At 48.7% G+C, this 21,031-nt stretch overlaps 9 protein-coding genes across 9 annotated transcripts; 4 read left to right on the plus strand and 5 right to left on the minus strand.

Annotated features, from left to right (window-relative positions):
* Positions 1 to 386: 386 nt before the first annotated feature.
* On the minus strand, positions 387 to 716 carry N7466_004004 (uncharacterized protein; the record flags this gene model as incomplete). Its single annotated transcript, XM_057163401.1, has 1 exon — positions 387 to 716. The coding sequence occupies one exon, from the start codon at positions 714 to 716 to the stop codon at positions 387 to 389; it is 330 nt and encodes a 109-aa protein (XP_057022082.1).
* A 407-nt stretch (positions 717 to 1,123) lies between these two features.
* N7466_004005 (isoflavone reductase family protein) lies at positions 1,124 to 2,047 on the plus strand (the record flags this gene model as incomplete). Its single annotated transcript, XM_057163402.1, has 1 exon — positions 1,124 to 2,047. One exon carries the CDS (start codon positions 1,124 to 1,126, stop codon positions 2,045 to 2,047), a length of 924 nt encoding a protein of 307 aa, XP_057022083.1.
* Positions 2,048 to 2,233: 186 nt separating this feature from the next.
* Positions 2,234 to 4,064, minus strand: N7466_004006 (Major facilitator superfamily domain general substrate transporter; the record flags this gene model as incomplete). Its single annotated transcript, XM_057163403.1, has 4 exons — positions 2,234 to 2,959; positions 3,041 to 3,583; positions 3,711 to 3,857; positions 3,939 to 4,064. The coding sequence occupies 4 exons, from the start codon at positions 4,062 to 4,064 to the stop codon at positions 2,234 to 2,236; spliced, it is 1,542 nt and encodes a 513-aa protein (XP_057022084.1).
* A 1,093-nt stretch (positions 4,065 to 5,157) lies between these two features.
* Positions 5,158 to 6,900, plus strand: N7466_004007 (putative MFS transporter; the record flags this gene model as incomplete). The annotated part of the gene is made up of 6 exons (XM_057163404.1): positions 5,158 to 5,655; positions 5,719 to 5,779; positions 5,850 to 6,073; positions 6,131 to 6,527; positions 6,594 to 6,725; positions 6,785 to 6,900. 6 exons carry the CDS (start codon positions 5,158 to 5,160, stop codon positions 6,898 to 6,900), a joined length of 1,428 nt encoding a protein of 475 aa, XP_057022085.1.
* Positions 6,901 to 7,635: 735 nt separating this feature from the next.
* On the plus strand, positions 7,636 to 10,147 carry N7466_004008 (transcription factor domain-containing protein; the record flags this gene model as incomplete). The annotated part of the gene is made up of 5 exons (XM_057163405.1): positions 7,636 to 7,712; positions 7,767 to 7,895; positions 7,988 to 8,083; positions 8,145 to 8,712; positions 8,765 to 10,147. The coding sequence occupies 5 exons, from the start codon at positions 7,636 to 7,638 to the stop codon at positions 10,145 to 10,147; spliced, it is 2,253 nt and encodes a 750-aa protein (XP_057022086.1).
* Positions 10,148 to 10,354: 207 nt separating this feature from the next.
* Positions 10,355 to 11,302, minus strand: N7466_004009 (uncharacterized protein; the record flags this gene model as incomplete). The annotated part of the gene is made up of 1 exon (XM_057163406.1): positions 10,355 to 11,302. The coding sequence occupies one exon, from the start codon at positions 11,300 to 11,302 to the stop codon at positions 10,355 to 10,357; it is 948 nt and encodes a 315-aa protein (XP_057022087.1).
* A 1,067-nt stretch (positions 11,303 to 12,369) lies between these two features.
* Positions 12,370 to 13,836, plus strand: N7466_004010 (FAD-binding oxidoreductase; the record flags this gene model as incomplete). Its single annotated transcript, XM_057163407.1, has 1 exon — positions 12,370 to 13,836. The coding sequence occupies one exon, from the start codon at positions 12,370 to 12,372 to the stop codon at positions 13,834 to 13,836; it is 1,467 nt and encodes a 488-aa protein (XP_057022088.1).
* A 944-nt stretch (positions 13,837 to 14,780) lies between these two features.
* N7466_004011 (putative C6 transcription factor) lies at positions 14,781 to 17,250 on the minus strand (the record flags this gene model as incomplete). Its single annotated transcript, XM_057163408.1, has 4 exons — positions 14,781 to 15,879; positions 15,953 to 16,599; positions 16,685 to 16,805; positions 16,868 to 17,250. The coding sequence occupies 4 exons, from the start codon at positions 17,248 to 17,250 to the stop codon at positions 14,781 to 14,783; spliced, it is 2,250 nt and encodes a 749-aa protein (XP_057022089.1).
* A 645-nt stretch (positions 17,251 to 17,895) lies between these two features.
* On the minus strand, positions 17,896 to 18,206 carry N7466_004012 (uncharacterized protein; the record flags this gene model as incomplete). The annotated part of the gene is made up of 2 exons (XM_057163409.1): positions 17,896 to 18,033; positions 18,066 to 18,206. The coding sequence occupies 2 exons, from the start codon at positions 18,204 to 18,206 to the stop codon at positions 17,896 to 17,898; spliced, it is 279 nt and encodes a 92-aa protein (XP_057022090.1).
* Between the last annotated feature and the right edge of the window lie 2,825 nt (positions 18,207 to 21,031).

The raw sequence follows: 21,031 nt of genomic DNA on the forward strand, positions 1-21,031 counted from the left end.
ATACCTAAAAAGCCCTCCTGACGGCTTAGCTTCTTGAAAATCGAAATCCTAGCGGAAAGCTCAACAATATTATTGAGTGGAAATGGGGGCAAAAGGAAAAGTTATCTTAACATTATAACATTTTTGCTGACTGGAAAAGCGAGAAGATACGATCATCGGTACTTGAATAGATCAAGTCCCAACGTTCAATTGGAGAGCTGCTAGAGTAAAAGTTGAAAACCTAGCCCTTCTAGTATCAATGAAAAAAAAACTCTGAACGCCGCGCTTCTCTGCCATTTCAATAAGACTTAGGGGGTTGGTAAAGCTAGTATGTAAACCATGGAACTTTCAATCAGCTTGAGTCTGGAGATGGGTCTACCTCCAGTCTCTCAATCGGGACCGGCCTTTCACGGATCTCCTTCATTATTTCTATTCCCCATGGGAAAATCCCACTCGAGTGTAGGCTCTCCGGCACCTCTGATATTGGCAAGAACACATTGTCTGTAATGCCAGTAAAAGAGTTTGTCGGCCACATTCTCCGAATTCGTGGTATCACGGCAGTTCTGATGCAGGGTCCGATCATCGCGATCAAAATTATCGCCTCCGAAGCTGACCACAAGAAGAGTCCCCAGCATGTCATTTCTCCGGGTGATTGACCCATTTTGCCTAACGCCTCCAAGATATTCTGAATTGCGGCGATCGTAGAAATGGGCGATTCTTAGCGCGGCTCGTGACATGTTGGCGATGGTGGGGATCGAAAAGACACAGACTATGAAGGGTATACATATTTATGATTGGCTGCTTACTGGGAGTTAAACTGAAGTCGTCAACTGATGGTATAAACTCAACGAGGAGGGCTTCACGTGATATGACTAGGGTATTGCATTTTATTGATGTATCTACTCAGGCCGCTCATCCCTAGGCTCAGCTCAAATCAGGGCGCTCAAGGCCCAAGGGCGTGCTCAGTTTTACTCAATAAGCCAAAAGCGGCAATCCGACTGAGCACTAATCCGGAAGTGGAAAGTTAAGCGTTGAGAGGTACATCATATACTCAATTTCCCACAAGACTCAGTTTCCCATTCTCCCAGCAGCAGCATAATCTCGTTACAAGAAGTAGCCAAAACAATAATCCCTAGATCACAAAATGTCATCTCCATCTCGACCTGTTGTGGCCATAACAGGAGCCACCGGCCATTTGGGACGCCACATTGCAGCCGCATTTCTCTCCGCCCCCTTCCGCGACCAATTCGCCGACATCATCCTCTTATCGCGCCAAGAATCTTCACAAAATTCCAATGACAAATTTGTCACGCGAAAATACGATGATAATAATCTTGCCGAGGCTCTCAAGGGCGTGCAAGTGCTCGTCAACACAGTCGGGCCATCGGGCCACGCATTCAAAGACAAACTCGCCCGTGCACTGCCACAGACAGACGTCCAAGTCTACTTTCCCTCCGAATTCGGAGTTGACCACTACGTCCATGACTTCTCACACCTTGAATGGGACCAGAAGAAGAAACACATGGCTCTGGCTAAACAATTGAACCCCGACGTGAAGATATGCCGTGTCTTTGCTGGGCTGTTCTTGGAAGATAGCGTCGGGCCGTGGTTTGGCTTCAATACCAAAGATGGACAGTATGAATGTATTGGGTCTTCGCAATCGCCTGTTTCTTTTACTTCTCTTGATGATGTCGGCAAGACAGTCGCGTCGTTGGCTGCTCTTCCCAGGGAGAAGATCCCGGATACGGTTCATCTGGCGGGTGATACTCGCTCGTTTGATGAGATTGCTGGTATTATGCAGACGGCAGGCGCTGGGAGTATTGTTGTCAGTGAGGTTGAGCTGAAGAAGTACAAGGAAGAGACAACATCAGAGCTATCCTGGGAACCGTCGATCTATCTACGGTTCTTGATGGGTGAGGGGAAAATCAACCATACTGCTCGTGGCCTTGGGAGCAGTAATGAGCTTGTGAATCCGAACCAAAAATTGTGGAGGTGGGTCACGCTTTCTGATTTGGCCAAGGAGAACAAGGGACGACCATGGAAGGATTTCCCGTGGCCTCTGCAGTGAAATTGTTGAAGACTCTGTCGAAATCATACTTGCAAAGAGAAAGGATTCCAAGCTTGTGGTTCGAAAGGTCAAAATTATAATTAGATCTATTAGGTAATTAAAAGGTCTATAACCCAATAGCCTACAGAGGCCCAGACATCTATCCATCACGTAAACATACACACATACATATACACCAAATCCAATCTACTCCTCCATCAACTTTTCTCCCTCCTCACTAGAAGCCAAACTAGCAAACTGAATACCCCGAATAGCATGCCCCTTCCACATAAGCAGCATAACAAAGAAGAATGAGAACATAGCAAAGAAAGCCATCATTCCATAAACCCAGCCTACGTGCACAGCCGCCACCCAGGGGTTAATGTAGAAGCTAATGGTAAGCCCAAAAGCAATGCGGTAGGCTCCAATAACGATTCCTGCTTCGGCAGGATGGTTCGTAAAGCACTCGACAACATAGTTCACCGTTACAGGCACGCTAGCCAACGAGCCAATCGTAACAATGAACACGCCGAGCGCAAGGACCATATAGTGCAGATGATACTGCAGTGCCGCGCCAAAGATACCTAGTCCGATAGGGTTCAGGATCAGACTTGGGATCCACAGGACATGCAGCCGGTACTCCGGTTTCCAGACACCGTTGTTAAAGCGGCGGGCCAGTGCAAGGGGGAGCCTGTCGTTAAGGTAGTGGCCGTAGAACTGGACGAGGATGATGCCGATCCAGTGGCAGAATGTAAAGGCAGCGTTTTGTTTCAGTGTGAAGCCGTAGCCACCTTCTGAAACAGGCTTTTGGAGCCAGACGGGGGTCAAGGCGTTGACACCGACATAAAATCCGAAGGAGATGAGGGTGAATACGCCCATGATTATTGTTACGGGACAGATTCCAATCAGGAAGGGTGTGACAGCGACTTTGGCCTGGATTGATGTTAGTTGACTTTTATTTTCTTCCTTTGGATTTCCATATTTGATTCGGGGAAGACGCAAAGAGAAACATACCGTTTCTTTCCAGGTTGTGGGCAGCACGACACTGTGCCCAAAGAAGAAAGTCGCGAAGCGGTTCGCAACAAGACCCCGAGGGATCTCAGGATTTCTTTCAAAGTTCTCACGATCGAAGCCCGTCTCTTCAAGGAAGCAGAAACAGCAAATGAGAGTGAATCCCAACAGTCCGACCGTCCACCAGAACTCCACAGGGAAGGTGGTGTTGGCGGAGACAAAGCCAGAGAAAGTGGGACCGGCAATGGTACCGAACAAGAAGCCCATGTGCAACATGGTAAATGCGCGACCACGCTGATGCAGATAGAACAAGTCGGTGACAATGCGCGGGCCGAGCACGGTGGGTACGGCGCCGAAGAATCCAGCGAAAAGCCGCGACATGATGAATGGGATATAGTCGTCCGAGTGCGTCATGACCGCTCCCCAGATCTGGCAGATGAGCGTACATAGTATGCACCAGAAGATGACCGAGCTGCGGCCGAAAATATGCGATATAGGCGCAAAGAAGAACGGACCACCCGCCATGCCCGCCAAGGCGGCGGAATTCTATGACAAGTTAGGCGCCATTCGTATTTCGTATAAATGTATAGATCTGGACACAATGTGTATACATGACATAGTATAACCAGTGCAAAAGCAAAAGCGAGAGCGGAAGCAAGAAACATGGACTTACTGCATAAGCTTCCTGGATCTTCGTCTTCCCATAGAGCTTCTCCTGATCTGCCAGGTTAAGCTGACCCGACAGGGGCGCGACCGCACCCGAGAACGAAGCCAAGCATAGCACTGCCGCGATGATATACTTGCGCCTTAAAGACCAGTTCTGTTTGAGTTTTAGTTAGAGCCTTATTTTATTTTTATTTTTTCTGAAGAAGCTTGAAACCGAGTAGCACAGCGCACTTACGAGGGGATCGCGGGGGTGGGTACTGGGTCGGGGAATCAGAACGATGTGACCTTCATGATTGGGGCCATCGAGTGGTGATCCCGCTGCCGAAGGAGTTTCAATATCCTTTGGCTCTTTGATGTCCATGATGAGCAATTTCTGGGCAGATTGACCTCATCGGAGAAGAAAAAAAGCGGGAAGGGCTCGAGGCGTCCCCTTTTTTTTAATTGGGGTTTGGACTGTTTGGCATCCAGAGCTGAAGGTCTTGGCGTTGTTCATCTTGCGATTCTTGCCGAGATTTAGGGGTCTTTGGGGGGAGACGCGTCACCAAATCTTAGCTGCGGCTGGACGAAAGAGATTTTTGGCGACGTCTTCAGTGCTGTGGCTTGTGCAGTTGTTTGTTTCTGTGTTTGTCTATCTTCTCTGTTTGAAATAATATGTGTACTAGTACCTCTAAGGATTGCACATTTAGATGAAAGGAAACTATTGTAGGTTTTATAACCTGTGTATGTTCTTGACTAGTTTAAAGAAAGTGTAGAAAATATGTGGGAAATTAATCTTAATAAATGTCCATGCGTATAACACCAGTGGGCCATTATCAAATATTCGACCATTCGTGTTTTAACGAGGTGATGTGAAGGCGATGTAAAGAAGACCAACACCGAAAATGAATACCTTTAACGAAGCCTTCTGTGGTGTAGAAAACGCGCGATTTCGACTTAGCTTTTATTCTGTCGGTTCACTCAATGTCATTCAGGCTCATTCCTCTCCACTGATCTTGGTGCTTGTATGCCCCACTCTGGTTGGTCTTAACGCTGAAAACCCACTAAGTCAAGCTTGGCCTTTTGCCTCAATTTATGTATATCTTGACTGTGTTTCCAAGCTCATCGACCGATCTAGAACAAACTGACCCTGAAACCATCAGGGTGGAGCCTTCAGGGTTCAACGACTTGACTATCGCAAGAATGTTCCGAAATCATGCTCGCCAACTGGCCATTCTCGGCGAAGGAGGCCGATCACGGCGATAACGAACTCCACTTTGAAAGGAACATTTGAAAAAATCAACGTCTTCACAGACCCACGACTTCGGCATCATAGTAAATCGCCGAGATGGCCAAACTACAAAACTCCTCGATTAAATCCATCTTAGCGGAAATGGATCATTTAAAGACATATAGAACATGCGACATTGATTAATCTTATTGATTCTTAATTTTCTGATTATTTTTAATTTTTAATCATGGACCTTACACAATCCACTGACGTGGAATCACAAAAGCCCACGCCGCAACTCACTTCCCCGCAGGACTCGGATAGTGAGGAGCTCTCCAAGCCACAACCACCAACAGGCTACGCCATCCAATTTTGGCGCAAATCTCTCATCTTATTCGTCGTCAGTTGGATGACACTCGCCGTCACATTCTCCAGTACCTCCTTGTTACCCGCTATACCTGAAATCGCAGTCCAATTTTCCACAACATCAGAAATCCTCGATGTCATTAATGCGGGCGTGCTTATTGCCATGGGCTTTTCGTCTTTTATTTGGGGTCCGATAACGAACGTCTTTGGGCGCAGGAATGCCTATAATGCGGCTATCTTGGTTCTTTGTGCTTGCTCGGCTGGAACCGCTGCGTCTATTAATTTGCATATGTTTATTGCGATGCGTTTGCTTAGTGGATTTACCGGCACGTACTTTATGGTCGCGGGTCAGACTATCATTGCGGATATTTTCGAGCCCGTGAGTTCTGTTGAAATGTTGCTCAAGGTTGTGTCACTAATATATGTTCTTTTTTATGAATAGACCTCTCGAGGTAAAGCTACAGGGTTCATGATGGTAGGGTCCGTGAGTGGGCCTGCAATCGGTATGTTTATAATGAGCCTGACAACTCTGGGAAATATTGCTATGAAACATGGTTATTGACGATTGCTCAGGTCCTTGCATTGGTGGTATTATTGTCACATTTGCCCATTGGCGTATCATCTACTGGCTCCAATTTGCCATGACTGCACTCGGCTTAGTGCTATCTCTTCTTTTCGTACCGAATCTTGAAGCGAAAAAGGAAAACAAACCTCCTCGAAACCTATCCTTCGTGCTGAGCATGTTCAACCCACTCCGCATCTTTGGACCATTCATTTATCCAAACGTTTTCCTCTCTGTAATTTCAACCCCATACCTCTTTACTTTGACCCGTTCTAGCCTAACGCAACAATAGCACCTCACATGCGGTTTACTATCCACATTTCAATATGCACTGCTCACATCTGCTCGCTCAATTTTTGACCCTCGCTTCAACTTGACGTCACCGTTGGTGAGCGGCCTCTTCTACCTTTCACCAGGAATAGGCTTCCTGATTGGAAGTGTTATGGGTGGCAGGCTATCCGATCGCGCTGTGAAGAATTGGATCGTCAAGCGCGGCGGCGTCCGCCTTCCTCAAGACCGACTGAACAGTGGACTGATCACCTTGTTCCTGGTGCTACCCATCGGAACTTTAATCTATGCATGGACGCTCGAAAAGGGAGTTGGTGGTATGCCCGTGCCGGTGATTGCCGCTTTTTTCGCGGCTGTCGGACTTTTGGGTTCATTTAATGGGTTGAATACATACTCGGCTGGTGAGTTCTGAGCTCTGTGCCCAGGTGTTGGATTTCGGGTTTTCTTCTAACAAATTGAACTTCCAGAGGTGATGCCTCATATTCGGTCTGAGGTCATTAGTGGCAAATACGTTGTGCAATATATATTTGCGGCTGGTGCGACTGCCGCTGTGGATCCATTGATCACTGCAATTGGAGTCGGGTGGACATTTACGATTTGTGAGTGAAGAGTGCATGGATGTCATGTCCCGTCCCAGCAATATACTAACAGTTCTTAGGTGTTTTCTTCGCAATTATTGGTGGTGTTAACGTCTGGATAATTACGAGATGGGGAATTGATATGCAGCGATGGGTGGAGAAAAAGTTTGACATTGAGGCTAAGCCTCTAGCCTGATGATCAAGATGATGACATTGACGATATAAAATTTATGCCCCATGCTATTGCTTCTACAACCATACACATAGAATAGATAATAGAGAGATTATTCATAGATTGAATTTGGATTTTGTTTGAACATTTGGATATTGACTGTCCAACCGCTTATTCCGATGTGGCAGCCCTGGAGAGAGAGGAGATGATCTAGCGATATATGGACTCTGAATTGAAAGCCATGTAGACTACCCGACTCGCGGAACAACTTGCCGAGATATTGAAAGATCTTAATGGTAGCAGGTTGATTAAGGGGGAAAGGGGAAGAAGACACTATCGAAGCTAGCTAAGCTGGTATACGCTTCAGCCGTCAGGACGCACACTTTCATCCCATCTTTCATCAAATGGGCTTGTGGTTTAGTGGTATAATACTCCCTTAGCATGGGAGTGGTCCGGGGTTCGATTCCCCGCGAGTCCATCTTTTTGCTTCTTTCGCATTTCTCTTCTTTTTTTTCTGGTTGAAAAAAATCGAGAACCACATGCATATCTCAGAAGCGAGAGTGGCGCTTGTGTCCACAATGTGGATAATGCGCGGCGTTATATAATCATCTCCACAGTGATCTGATTGGTCTATGAGATCCTCAGTTGTTCGGTGGAACCTCCCGAACTCTCGGCGAGATCTTTGAGTCACCGACATACACTCGAGCAAATAATCTTGAATCCCGAACCAATACCAAACACGATAATGGACCTGAAAAAATGGCACGCGTAGGGCTGAAAAGGTCACCCCGCGAGGACGAAGACGACGCCCGCCGACAAAGGAGAAAATTCGTCGCGTGAGCCGAACGTACTTCTATCTGCACGTGCTGTACTAATCAAAAGCCGAACAGATGTCAGCGATGCCATTCACATAAGATCAAATGTTCAGGAGACCAGCCATGTAGCAAGTGTTGTGCGGTAGGCGTTGCCGATGAGTGCGCCTATGCGTCCCGAGATCGCCAGGTGAAAGTGAGCGAGAAGTATGTGTAACCCACTGGCATCATACAGCCTACTAGCCCGCTACTAGTGTGTCGGATATTCGTTTGCAGGACTGACGATCCCCCTTCCATAGCTACCTTGATCAACTCGAGGCAGAGATTCGGCACCTAAAAGAGCAATCGGTCGCTTCGGCCAGTGCGACCGAAGCCCAACCTCCGCATGCGGGACAGTAAGTCGCATAATCATTCTCGCCCAGGCCACACAGTGACACAAAGCTTATCGGTGCACAGAGCATTATCTCGCCCGGTGGAAGCTCCCGATGCCACGAGTATTCGGAATCCACTCATCGGCGATCGCGCATGGTTTCATCGCTATGACCCGTCTTCCCCGCCCATATACATTGGCGAGGCGGCGTGTTCGGCCTTTGCGACGCGATTTCGTCGTTTTCTAACTGGTAATAATGCTACGGCTCATATTGCGCGTACACAGTGGACGCGGGAAGAGACAATCGCTGCTGCTGCTGCCAATGATGCCGATGTCCAGTGGCCTAGCCTGCATCATGCGAGGCTGTTGGTTAGAATAGCCATCCATCAAATTGGGTATCTGTATCATTTGATGATGCGCAAGGCTACACTGGATAAATTGGAAGAAATATATCAGACAGGGGACTTTGACTGCAAAACGAACAAGTGCAAGTTCTTTGCCCTGTTTGCGTTTGGACAGGCTTATTCCATCCGCGCAGAGTCTACCTCTGGATCTCGTGTGCCCGGAACGGCGTATTTCGCAAAAGCCATGAGCTTGGTGCAGATTCTCCCTGAGAGAACGAGCATCACTCACCTGGAGACTCTGTTGCTACTAGTAAGTATTAAACAGCGGGTTTGGAATTGCTGAGTGATATTAACATACACAGTCCCTTTTCTCATACTACCTCAATCGCCGTCACTCGGCGTACATTTTAATTGGAAATGCTATGCGAATGGGTCTCACAATCGGATTAAACCATAATATTTCCGAAACCCAACTCATCGACCCAGTTGAGCGACAGCACCGAATCGAAATTTGGTGGACAATTTACATATTCGATCGCATGTGGGGTTCCAAAATGGGTCTTCCCATGCAAATCCTCGACGAAGACATCCATGTTGACATGCCAACACCCATATCTCCTCGCTGGCGACACGAAGAGGAGCTCTCGGATACCGAATATATGACAGCTAATATCAAGCTGGCCCAGATAGTCGGCGAAACCATCACAAAGCTCTACAGCCGGCGCAAACACCAAGAAACATTCCTGCAGCGCGTACAAAAACTCTTAAAGTCCCTGAAAAATTGGGTCGAGACCTTACCCGAGAGTCTCCGGCTGAATATGGAGGATTTGGAATCTAGCAAGAAGCCCCTCGTCTCATTACACATGGCTTTCAACCAATGCGTCATTCTCACCACCAGACCTACCCTCCTTCACCTTCTTATCACTCTTCGCAAAGCGGACTCTACCAGTGCAGACCGCGAGGCAGTCTCGCAGCCTGTGTGGACGCTCAGTGAGGCGTGTATCCATGCAGCACGTCACTCACACTCCATGATCCTTACACGCTGGATTAACGGCACGATGCCTACATTCGGATACTTCCATGCTCACTATCTATTCTCCTCGGCATTGATCTTGGCTATGTCCAGCTTTGTACCCATTGGCAACCCAAATGACATGAGTGGGTTTGACTCGGCATTGGACCTTCTGCGCTCAATGACAGAAAATGGGAATCTTGCTGCCGCAGAGTTTTATCATAATCTGGAGCAAGTGAAGGTGTGTTTGGATGCGTATCGCGGCAATCCAAGTACTTCTGTCGTGTCACGAAGACAGGAGGAAAGTCCAGAAGGGGCTAGTACTTCCAATACCGGTATTAATCTGGGTCCCGGTACCCCTGGTATTATCAATTCAGTCTCTAGTCTGGGGCCTGGACCTGGTCCTAGCTCTAGTTCCGGCCCGAATATGCTGCCCGTATCTTCAAGCCAGGCAGTACCGGCAACGGCTTTCTCGAATGTTTTAGCCAATGCGCCCGCCCCACCGATGCTGCCAGCAGAGAATGACATGCTAGCTGGACAGGCCAATAATGGTACGGATTTCTATGCTTTGCCTGCCAGGGATAATATGAGCGGATACACGACTGAAATGGCATTCTTGGAACCCACAATGCAAGATTTCCTAGCGCAGTCTGACATCGATCTTGGATTGTTGCACCCCGTTGATACATTTTTGAGCGAAGCGGAGAACTTGTATACCTGCCATGAGCTCTAGCCGACATTTGCACGTGAATTGAATCAACGAACCATGGCGAGAGAAAAGAAAGGTACAAGGTCCATAAATCATTAAAAATACTTAGTAATAACATGTAAATCATCAAAATCTAAAAATCCGCTCAAGCACCGATCATCAACTTGAAGTTCCCAAGTTCATCAATAGATTCGTTCAATCATAAATTCCAGTCATTTCAGTCAAATCTCATCAATGAAATTCCCTCGCAACCTCCTCCATAGCAGGCAACTCAGTCGGATACCCCTTATCAAACCTAGTAAACGGCAAACCGCGATTAACCGCCGAAGTATCCGGCAACTCCACCGCACCCCCAGTACTCCTATAATTGAAGTTCTGCTCTGGCGCAATCGCAGGCGAAGCCTGCAGCTCACTGGACACAACCCTCCCCTGCCCCTGGCCCTGGCCCTGGCCCGCCGAAGAAACAGACCCAGACCCCCACCTGGACGACCCAGTCGGCGAATTCGGCATAACAGGCGACATCTGCGCCATCAAAGGATTCGGATTCGGATGCGGATTAACCGTGCGATCAGCCGGATTGAACGTCCTCAATTTCCCATCCTCAAACGACGCCTGCAAAACGCCCCGATCCAGAAGCTCGGCCTTCCTAATCAGCCGATCGACCAGCACCTTCGACGCGGCCTTCAACTGGCTCTTCACAAACGACATCAGTGTCAGGTTGCACTTTATCTCGACTTCCTCCAGCAGGTAGAGGCCGCGGGCCGGCGCGCCGGGGATGCGCTGCTCCAGATCGGCCGCTTGTTCTTGCTGGTAGTCGTCTTCGTCTAGCGTGCTGGTTCCGGCCACGCGCCATTTGCTGAGGAGGTCTATGCTCATCGGCGCGTAGGTGTGCGTCTTCACGCCCCATGTTTGGTTCTCGAAGCAGCCTTTGAAGCTTATTTTGCCTGAGCCTAGCTTGCCGATGCCTGGCACGTATTGCACGCGTTGGAATATTTCGTACCATGTTGAGTAGTATTCGTCTGCGGGGGCGGTGCGCGGGGCTTTGATGGGGTTGTGCGACAGGACTAGGGGGTTGAGTGTGATTATTTCGCTGTGGCTGTGGAGGATGTCTAGAGCTAGTTGGCGGGGGATGTTGGGGGGGAGAGGTGTGATGCAGGTGTAGAATTCTTTTTTCGCCATCGGATTCTTTAATTAATTTTTTATTTTTTTTAGTAGAGGGTGGGTTGTTGCGAAGTCTTCAGGGGATTTTTTTGGCGATGGATGGGATGATGGGATGATGGGATGATGGGATGATGGGAGATGCTGGAGGTGTGTAGAAGAGAGGAAGTGGGAGATGAAAACATTTGTAGAGTAACGACACTAGCCCCCATAAGACCATATTGGTCACTCGTATTCCCATGCTTACGACAAACATCATCTCCTGTCATCGCCTATCATAGGACGCCTCGTCTCCACATGCTGACCGTTACGTTTAAACTGCCGACTTGATTCCTCGAATCAGACATCTGTGTTGGCCCTCTGGGCTGATAAGATGATTAGATTATCTGTGATAATATGGAGTTTATGGAGTCTCCAGGGTCTTGGTCCACCTTAGGGCTGAGGAATTCAGCTTAAACATTAGCTTTGGCTGACTATTGCAGATTTTTCAAAGTGTAAATGTAAGCCAAGACAGCGATCTTTACTCCTTACTCTAGAAAATATGAAGTTGCAGCTCAATCAAGAATCCTGATTTCCAGTCAAAAGTACCATCTCGATTGTGTAATATCTGACCAGTTGACGACACCACATGTCAAATCCCGGAGAATTACCCCGTTGGCCGAAACTGATAATCGCCGAACCCTAACTGCATCTGGTTCATTCCCCGCATTTAAACAGGACAAGGACGACATTTTAAACTAGGCTATAAAATGCCGTCTTTGCATAACGCCGATCACTATGCTAACTTCAATGTTGGGAATCTTCAGGGACCATAGCCTATTCGAGATTGTGATCGCCATTTATGGAACCCGTTCAAGAACCAAGTTTTAAGTTATCGTATTCTCGACGTATAGCTATCCTCTCCCTACTTTTGCACATATCAATGTACCGAGGATTGCTTCTACTGAGAAATGAACACCCCTATAGATTCTGCATGTGAATAGTAGAGTATGAGAAATGTGGGGAGTAGGTCAAAAAAGACAACTTATTTAAACCGGGGCTCAACCCATCCATTTCCCAACCCTACAGCCAGCGCCTACATATCAATCATGTTCTCTCTCCTTATACCCATACTAGCCAGTCTCGCCTTACCAGCCACGGCAACGACAGCTCCAGGACCAGCAGCATGCGCAAACCTAACAACCCAACTAGGTTCATCCAAAGTGAACACTAACCAACTGAGCCTCACTTACACCGAGAGCCTCGAGTACTGGAACACCATCCAAGCCGAATACAAACCATCCTGCATCATCTCCCCAGCTTCCGCCCAAGACGTCTCCACATCCCTCCAAGCCATCCGCGCCGCCGGAAGCCGCTTCGCCATCAAAGCCGGCGGCCACAACCCAAACACATTCTACTCTTCCGTCCAAGCAGGCGTCCTCCTAGACCTAAGCAGCATGACCGCCAAATCCTACAACTCAGAAACAACCCTAGCAACCTACGAGCCAGGCGGCGTCTTCGGCGACATCTACTCATACTTCGCCGCCTACAACCGCACAGTGGTGGGCGCGCGGCTCGCCGGCGTCGGCACAGGCCTCGCCCTCGGCGGCGGAATGAGCTACCTCTCACCCCAATACGGGCTCGCCTGCGACTCGTTCCGCGAGCTCGAAATCGTCCTGCCCGACGGCTCGATCGTGACGGCCTCCAACGAGACGAACAGCGACCTGTTCTTTGCGTCGCGGGGTGGTGGCGGGAACGCCTACGGCGTCGTGACGAAGTATACCGTGCAAAGCCGGCCGATAGGCGAGTTCTACGCCGGCAATCTGATCTATGTGTTTGAGCAGCGGGATGCGGTCATCGAGGCGATTGGGAACTTCATTGCGTACAATGCGGATCCGAAGGCGGCTATCATTGGCACTTATGAGAAGTTGGGGACGCCGGATTTGGGGCTGGATTTGGACGAGGCGATTATCTTGTTCTTGGTGTATGATGGGGCGGATCCGGGGGATGCGTTTAGGAATTTCACGGATGTGACTGCGCTCGTGGATACGATGGGCGTTAAGAGTTATGATGAGGTGGTTAATATGCCTGTGCCGTTGTCGACGGAGATCTCGCGCGGGGCGAATATGTTTCGCGTGGGTGTTCATCGGCCTGGGAACGATTCTTATGCGGGTGCGTTGGAGAGATGGAGGAGTTGGGCGGAGGATAATAAGAGGAGTTATGAACTTCTTTCGTTGGATTTTCAGCCCGTGCCGAGGAGTTTGACGGATGCTAGTAAGGCGCAGGGTGGGAATGCGATGCAGATGCCTGATGGGCCGTATTTCTGGTTGAATTATTTGATCACGACGCCGCCGGGGATGAGTGATGTTGATTATGAGACTGTGCAGGCTAGTTATCGGGATATGGTCAAGAGCACCGGTAATGCTGAGGGGTTGCCTTTGTTTATCAATGATGCGAATCATGATCAGAATCCGTTGCAGACTTTTTCGACGTTTGAGAGGCTGCAGGCGATTAAGAAGAAGTATGACCCGGATCACTTTTTTGTCGATTTTACTGGAGGTTGGTCGTTTGCTTAGCGCGTTCGTGGATGCTCGTGAGCTCGTTATATGGGATTTCATCGGTGTACATAAGGCTCCACTAATTTCAAATATTGAATATTCTGCCACGTTCATATTCCTTCACCTTGGAACTGGTGTAATTTGCGTAATTTGCTCAGTTTGACTTAAAGCGCGCGTTGCCTCACACATTTGTTCAGGCATGGTCAGTTAACTGATCCACGGCGAGGTACGGCGGAGATCGGCGAACAGTACCGTACTTCCATCTGCATGTGGGCAGCTGCACTCAATGTTAGTGGGGGTTGAGACTTGCACCCCTCTTACCCATTTTTGTCTACCAACTTGAAGGTTCACAATCCATAGTATGTACTACCTAGTTTCAATGTTGCATGGACATATCAAAGTCTCTAAGTAATCGCGGGCAACTTTCGGTCTTTGAAGCTCAAGTTTCGGAATATAGAAACTTCCAAGGTTCTTTTAAATTTTTATCTAAGCAATAAGTTTTACTAACCTGTAACCATGCATAACATGTTAGTGACTTGGTAATTAGTGATTTGGATAGGTATTGATCCAATGCAAGATAGCAGACCCCTTGCAACGGGGCCATTATGATATATGCAAAATGCACAAGGCAAAAGGCAGGATTACTGAAAATAACAGCTTTATCGGATGGTAGACCGTAGAAAGTTTCAACAATGTCTGTTGAGTCGTTTCCACGGGTCCTGGTACTTAATTAGCAGGCTAAAAGGAATAATGCTCACAACAAAACATATGATCAACCGTGGGTTGGAAAGAACCAACCCCGGGACAAAGCACGGCCACAGTAAATGCAAGGATAAAGTGTCTCAAGGTCGCAAGATTCGAAGCAAACATTCCAAGGTTGAGGCACTGGCGTCAACGCCGGGGTCACCCATTATAAGTGTTATATGAGTTTTATAATTCAAGTTGAAGTGGGATCATGGATGTCAATCCACTGGCAAGTTCAACTCAAAACCATGCTCTGCGAGGATTTCCATACACACAGACCAAGCTCGTTGAGACGACGAATCCCGCGTGCCCATTGCGTGGAGCCAGCGGACCGCTTTTCGGATATTATCTAGGAGCCCGACGGCCTCCATGGTGCCAGACTCGGTACGCATGAACAGCTCAACCAGGAGAATTGTAATTGCCTGCATGACGTAGTGTAGGACACACCACCATGGGGAAGCGTTGTATAGTAGAGATGCGTTGGTCTCATCGGGCAGAAGAGAGAGCATTTTTTGAGCCATTTCCACGCACATTTTCGCCATTGCATCGCAGAGGGGACCTGGGGATTGTGTTTCGGGAGATTGGTAGGCAAGGCGGCGAAGGCAAGGTTGAGTGATAACGAGTTTGGTGGTGTAAAAGTGGAAAGCGAGACTGGCACATTGACGGGCAAATGGCCGGTTGGAATCGAGTTGCGCAAATCGGAAATCGATTGGCAGACGAGAGAGCCAGTTGTCAGCGCTGTTGTTAAAGTTGGAAATTGCATTTTCCATTTCCAGCCAAGATCGTCGCGTGGCTCCAGGAGCGTAAAGGGTCTCAACAGCTTCTCGCATGAGAAACGCCAAGTCCACCGCATATAAAAAATATAATGAGAGATTGGGGGTCGGGCTTGCAGTCCTGGTTGGACTTGCTTGGGAATTTGGGCTTAATTGGGCGGGTTGTTTGCCCTTTGCTGAAGCAAAACTCGGCGACAGAAGAGCATCCAGGGGGCTATCACTTGTATTAGGTGAATTGCCATATGCAAGGAGCGACTTTAATAGGGTTTGTCGCATCCCAAAGTCGGTGATAAGTTGTTTGACTTCGTCGTCTCCAAAGTCTTCTTCACGGAAGGGTATCGGGCGGGGGGTTGTACAGAAATTATCGCCATAGCTAGGAGGGCGACCAATCATCACACACAAGAGTGTGTCCAACATAAACAGTGCCCACCACACACGGTAGCGAGTCTCTTTCGAGACATGGGCAACATCGAAGCTCTCGCTGCGAAGGTTCAGACCCATAGCCACGGCTGATCGAATCGAGATCCCAACCATCCGCCAAGATCTATGAGAGAAAGAAAACACAAATTAGAATGGTCAAAAATGGTGGTGAGCAAAGCCCGCGGGGAATAATGTACCTGTTGACTTGCCCATTGGCAAGGAGATAAAAAGCGGTCAGTCCTTCCACTTGTACCTGTTGAAGGTTGGGGTGATGAATCAAAGCAACGTCCCCAAGACTAAGTCGCCACGCCCGGGTAAAGTAGACCATATGGTCACCGATTTCTTCTAGTGGTGTTGTGTTGACTAATGTCAAGTGTTTCGCCGCGATGGCGAAGATCAAATTCAGCACGGCCATCCACCGCTTGCCAGGAAATAAATTCGGATTCGCAGAAAATGATTGGTATTGACTCAGGAAAATTGCCTTCCCAACAATGGGAAAGGCAGGGTGAACCACCTGGAGATAGAGGTCGACAAGTTTGTCGGCAATATGCTGCGCAGGTCTCCCCAGGATGTTGATGTTCTTGAGGGGGAAAGGGTCCACGTCCTCTTGAAAGTAGTTGAGGGATGAGATCGAAGGTCGATTGGAAGGTTCATTGCTGGGGATTGAGTTGTCCTGGCCGAGATCGCGCTTGAGTCTATACAACCATGTCATCTCTGAATGTTCACCCACGAATCCCAGCGCCTCCTTTCCAACGCGATTGAAATCTTCTTCGGTGTGGTCGATGGTAGCCAAGGGGTGGCCATCAGCCATGGGCTCGGAGCGAAATCCCGGGGAGCTCGATAGCTGAGCATTGTTTTGTCGGGTAAGCAGGGGAGGGAGAAGGTGGAAATCCTCCAAAGGGGGTTGAAATTGGAAAGGGTGGACTCACTCTGACTAATTGGCCAAGAGACTGATCAACGTATTGGGCTGACAGCGAATCTAGCCTCGGGTAGACCTCGCGTAGAACAGCTTCATAGGTTTGAACCTGAGCCTTTAAATCATCTAGTTCCCTACAATCCTTCAAGTTAGAGAACAGATCTCACACCCCCATGACCATGACGCGTCGACCAACTTCAAAACCTTGTCCCTTTTTCGATCGCTATAGGAACATTTAATCCCTGCATCGGCACAACGGTTGCAGGTGGGGTGATGGCCACTGCATTTGGCCTTTTGCTCGCGACAATTTTCGCAAGCTCGGCTGGTTCGGCCGGTGCTAGTCCAGGTTGCAGCTTGAGCGGAGCGGGGGATTTTGACCTTAGCATTCGTAGACCATTCGTTCGGATTGGGGCTAATCAAGTCTTCACGGCCAGGGATTAGGTTAGAATTAGCGGAAAACTCAGCCGGAAGTGACGCCAGTGCAGGAACCCCCCAGTCGAATGTGAACGACGCCGATTCATTGCCTGGAAAATCCGAATTCTGTTCGGAGTTCGGAAGGCGGGGGAACTGGTCACTCATGTCGGTTTCGTGTGCGCCGATGTCTCAAGATCAAGCGCAACTGATGGACTTGAAGAAGAGCCCTCTTGGTAGGCTAACAGATCCAAGGAAATTAGCCCTATTAAGGGGCTAAGATGCAGATTAAACCCGCCTTTCTTCGCGCCTAATTTCGACCTGGGGCGGCTTTTTTTTTCAATATGCATGAGAAAAATAACACACAAAAGGTAGGCCAGACCGTACGGTAAATCCCGAAGTGGGTTAGGACCCACGAAATGCTGAGCTGTGGTATGCTGGATCTGGGAGCCGCGCGAATTCGCCACTGAACCGTATCCGCTGCAGGCCACCAATGAGAATCGTCCATTGCGCCAATTCGCCTGCAGAATTGTACAGCGACAAGAAACTGAACGTTGGGGGCGTTTTGATATGCCGGTTTTTTTCTTTTGCTCATGCAACATGATCCTTTCGCTAATTTGAAATTAAAAAATCTGAAGCGATTTGTGTCGTATTGCCACCCCTCCGTAATGTATGGACTGCTCTTGAGTCTTGCCCACGTGACGAGCAGTATAATCTGGGATCAAGAACTGGAATGGCGTAAAGAAGCATCGACTGGCGGATTAGCTGTTGTTCCTGTAACTGTAAAAAAGGGGGGGAGAAATCTTGGGTCATCTATCGAATGAGCCGTGGAAGCAGAACCCATGGAAGCTGATCAGGCACATCATCCCCGGCACAGATCCCCATCCGGTAATAGTGTAGGCTTGTAGCGATATACTTGTTCTTGGCGTAGTTGGCTTGCTTCCTGGTGTTCTGGATTCGAGACATATGGTAGAAATTCAAACAGTGGGATGGAATGACATTCCAAGTGCTGAAGTGAAGCCCGAAGTGAAGCCCGTAGCACCCCATTTGGCCCATTTGGGTGGGTGAAGGTATCCCGAACGGGTCATCTCTCCAGCCGTGCTTTCCTCTTGTAACCAACCCATCGGGTCATGACAGAACCTTTCTTTTCTTCTTTTCAACATTCTCATCATTTCGCTCTTAACCATGGATGTCAAGCTTTCTTTTCTTTTGTTCGCGAGCGATTTCCTAGCACCCTGCATTCCCTTCAACCAAGATAAGGCGGATCCGGCTTCCCTAGGGGATACCTCTCGAACCACAATCCATTGAAAAACAAGCACCGACGGAGAAAGCCGACCACGAGATTGGACAACAAAGGAAATTCAAGGGCCGGGCAGCAATGAGTATACTTATTTCGGTTCGATTACACAGCCTGAGCCTGCGAGCAAATAATCTTGCGTTCGGGTCTTGAGGTCTCACACTCTGCTCTTGACATCGAAAACGACAACGGTGGCACACAATGATCGGTAAAGAAGCTGCTTCCTCGTTCCCTCATTCTCGGATTGAGTATGTCGCACCCATCCTGTGGAGATGTCATAATACCCGTGAAGGTGAGCGAGGGATGATAGTTGATTTTGTGATGGTGTCCTCCGGTAAGTGAGTCGCCATTGACGCAACGAACCGGCGCTGAATTCCATCGAGCACAATCTAGCATCATCGACAGTTTCCCTTTGACGTCGAGTCATCCAAATCAGCCCTGAATCCCGAAGGACCCAAGCCAGCACAGAGGAAGCCGGAAGCCTGTGGATCTGACACGAAGCCGACACGACCCCGACCGACACAAAAACATTCCGCAATATCCATACTTCGTCTCCCACCCCCATCACAAACCATAGTGAAAGTGAAGAGGATCGACTGAAACCAGAAATCTTATTTTAATGTTAGCAGACATTCGGCTGTCGGGTTACTTGCCGTGACGATGACCTCGGCTAATCTATCGAGACAAATCGCAATCACACACTGCGTTTTGGAGCCCGGAGCTCAGGTTACGTTAGTGGGTTATGCTTTCGCAATGCACAATGAAACGTGCCTGAGTGAGGGTCAGTCGCCGCGTTTCCCAGGCCCCGCAGATAAGACCAGGAGAAGCCTTGGGAAGCACGTGAAGGGTGAGGAGACAGGACTGAGATTTTGACAGCTTGAGGTGGTTCAGCGATTTTGAAAGAACCCAAGAACTTTATCTCCGTTGCGGAGTTCTTGAATTGGGCGACAGATCATAGGTCATTTTCGACGTACTGGTGTTCTCAGACACTGTCTCGTCAACTCATGAGATGACATCTCGTGGCAGCCCTGTGTCTCTTATATGAGAAGATTCAATTATCTTTCCGAGGCCAACGCCTGTCGCGCCTTGTACTTAATCGCCTCTTCATATTTGGGATACATTCAGATCTCATATCAGCTGATATTGTGGTGTTGGGTGTGTTGTTCTCAAAAGACCGTCTTGTCGACTCAGAAGGTTCAGACGTCCGGTTCTGGGCCAGAAAAAAAGGGCAGATGACCTCGAGTCGAACTTTTCTAGACATGTGAGCGATTTTTCTTGATGATGGCGTCGCGTTGGGATAAGGCAGGCAACGTTGGTGTGTGACCGCACGGTGCCCGGTAGGTCTCTGCATCGAAGTGTTCAGCCCAACAACACCATGATTTATCCAGCAACCTCCCTTCTGATGATCAGTACAAAATTGAGACCATGATTACGCAGCAAACCCAGGCATCGAAGGTAGCATGTCAACGCCCTTTGTTTGTGGCCATGCCCATGACGACGCATGGCTCACAACAATGTCGTCATCATACTAATGGGTTCGAAGGGGCCGTGCAAGTACTACTAGCATTAGCATGGCGAAATTCTAGCAATGGCTTTGTTCTCGCAAAAAAAAAAAGTGAATCTCTCATCCCAAAACTACCGATTCGAGGCCGTTGAAACAACTCATCGTTTCGTTGCAAAGAATTTTGGGAGGTGGCAAAAACGGGTTAAGAGAGAGCAAAGCCAGTGCGAGAAGAATCCGCCGGAAACCACTTCCGCAGACGCGTTTAGCAGTCGGTACTGAGCAACCCTAGTGTGCGGCCCCGGCATTCATTAAATGGGTGGCGTCGCTCCACTCTAGCATAAAAGAGAAAAGAGTAAAAGGTAGGCACTTTTGCTCACGGAGGGTTGGGAAGATTAAGAGAGATTTGCAGAATCAGTTGCGACCAACCACAACACTCTCTTTTTAAGTTCTAGCCATGCTGGAGTCGATGAATCTCCGTCGAAATCTGACCAGTTATCTGGATTCTTTGACGAAGAGAGGGGGCTTCGACCTCGCTACCCCTGGAAAACCCCCATTCCAGTTGTTACTATAGGCCTCTATCATCCAACTTATCCACTTCGCTACTTATACCGGACCCGAGCCGGGTCCGAGGGGTGGATGAACCAAGTTCTGTTGTGTTGGTCTCTTCGCCTAGATGGCTAGCGGGCGCGGGCGCACTCCCATTTCCAACGCCAATTTTCATCTCAGCCGCAGTGGGGATCCTAACGAACGTGTGCCCGTAGTGCACTAGAACACATTAGCAGATATCTAATGATCGCAGGAAATCACGGGCAAAAAAAGAGCAGTTGAGTGAAGTCTCAAAAGCTCGATTATAAATCGAGTTAAGATCGCCATACGCCGTGCATGGTCTTGCATGTGAGTGGACCGTCAGATCAGCCAGCCGCCCCTGGGATCTGAGCAAGACTCAGGACACTGTTGTTTAGCTACACCGGAAAACATCACTCCGAATTATTGAAGGGGTTCCTTGGGGATCGATTTTGTTTTATTTTTCGTGGAGTACTAACTTCCAGATTGTACCGAAACTCGCGATCAAAAATCAGGCCAATCTCGAGAAATGGGGGGTTGAGTGGAAGAGCAGCGCCGGCTTATGAATGATGCAGATGAGGCTG

This window comes from Penicillium verhagenii, assembly GCF_028828195.1.
Source record: "Penicillium verhagenii strain IBT 33310 chromosome Unknown utg000005l_segment0_segment0, whole genome shotgun sequence".
NCBI lineage: Eukaryota > Fungi > Ascomycota > Eurotiomycetes > Eurotiales > Aspergillaceae > Penicillium > Penicillium verhagenii.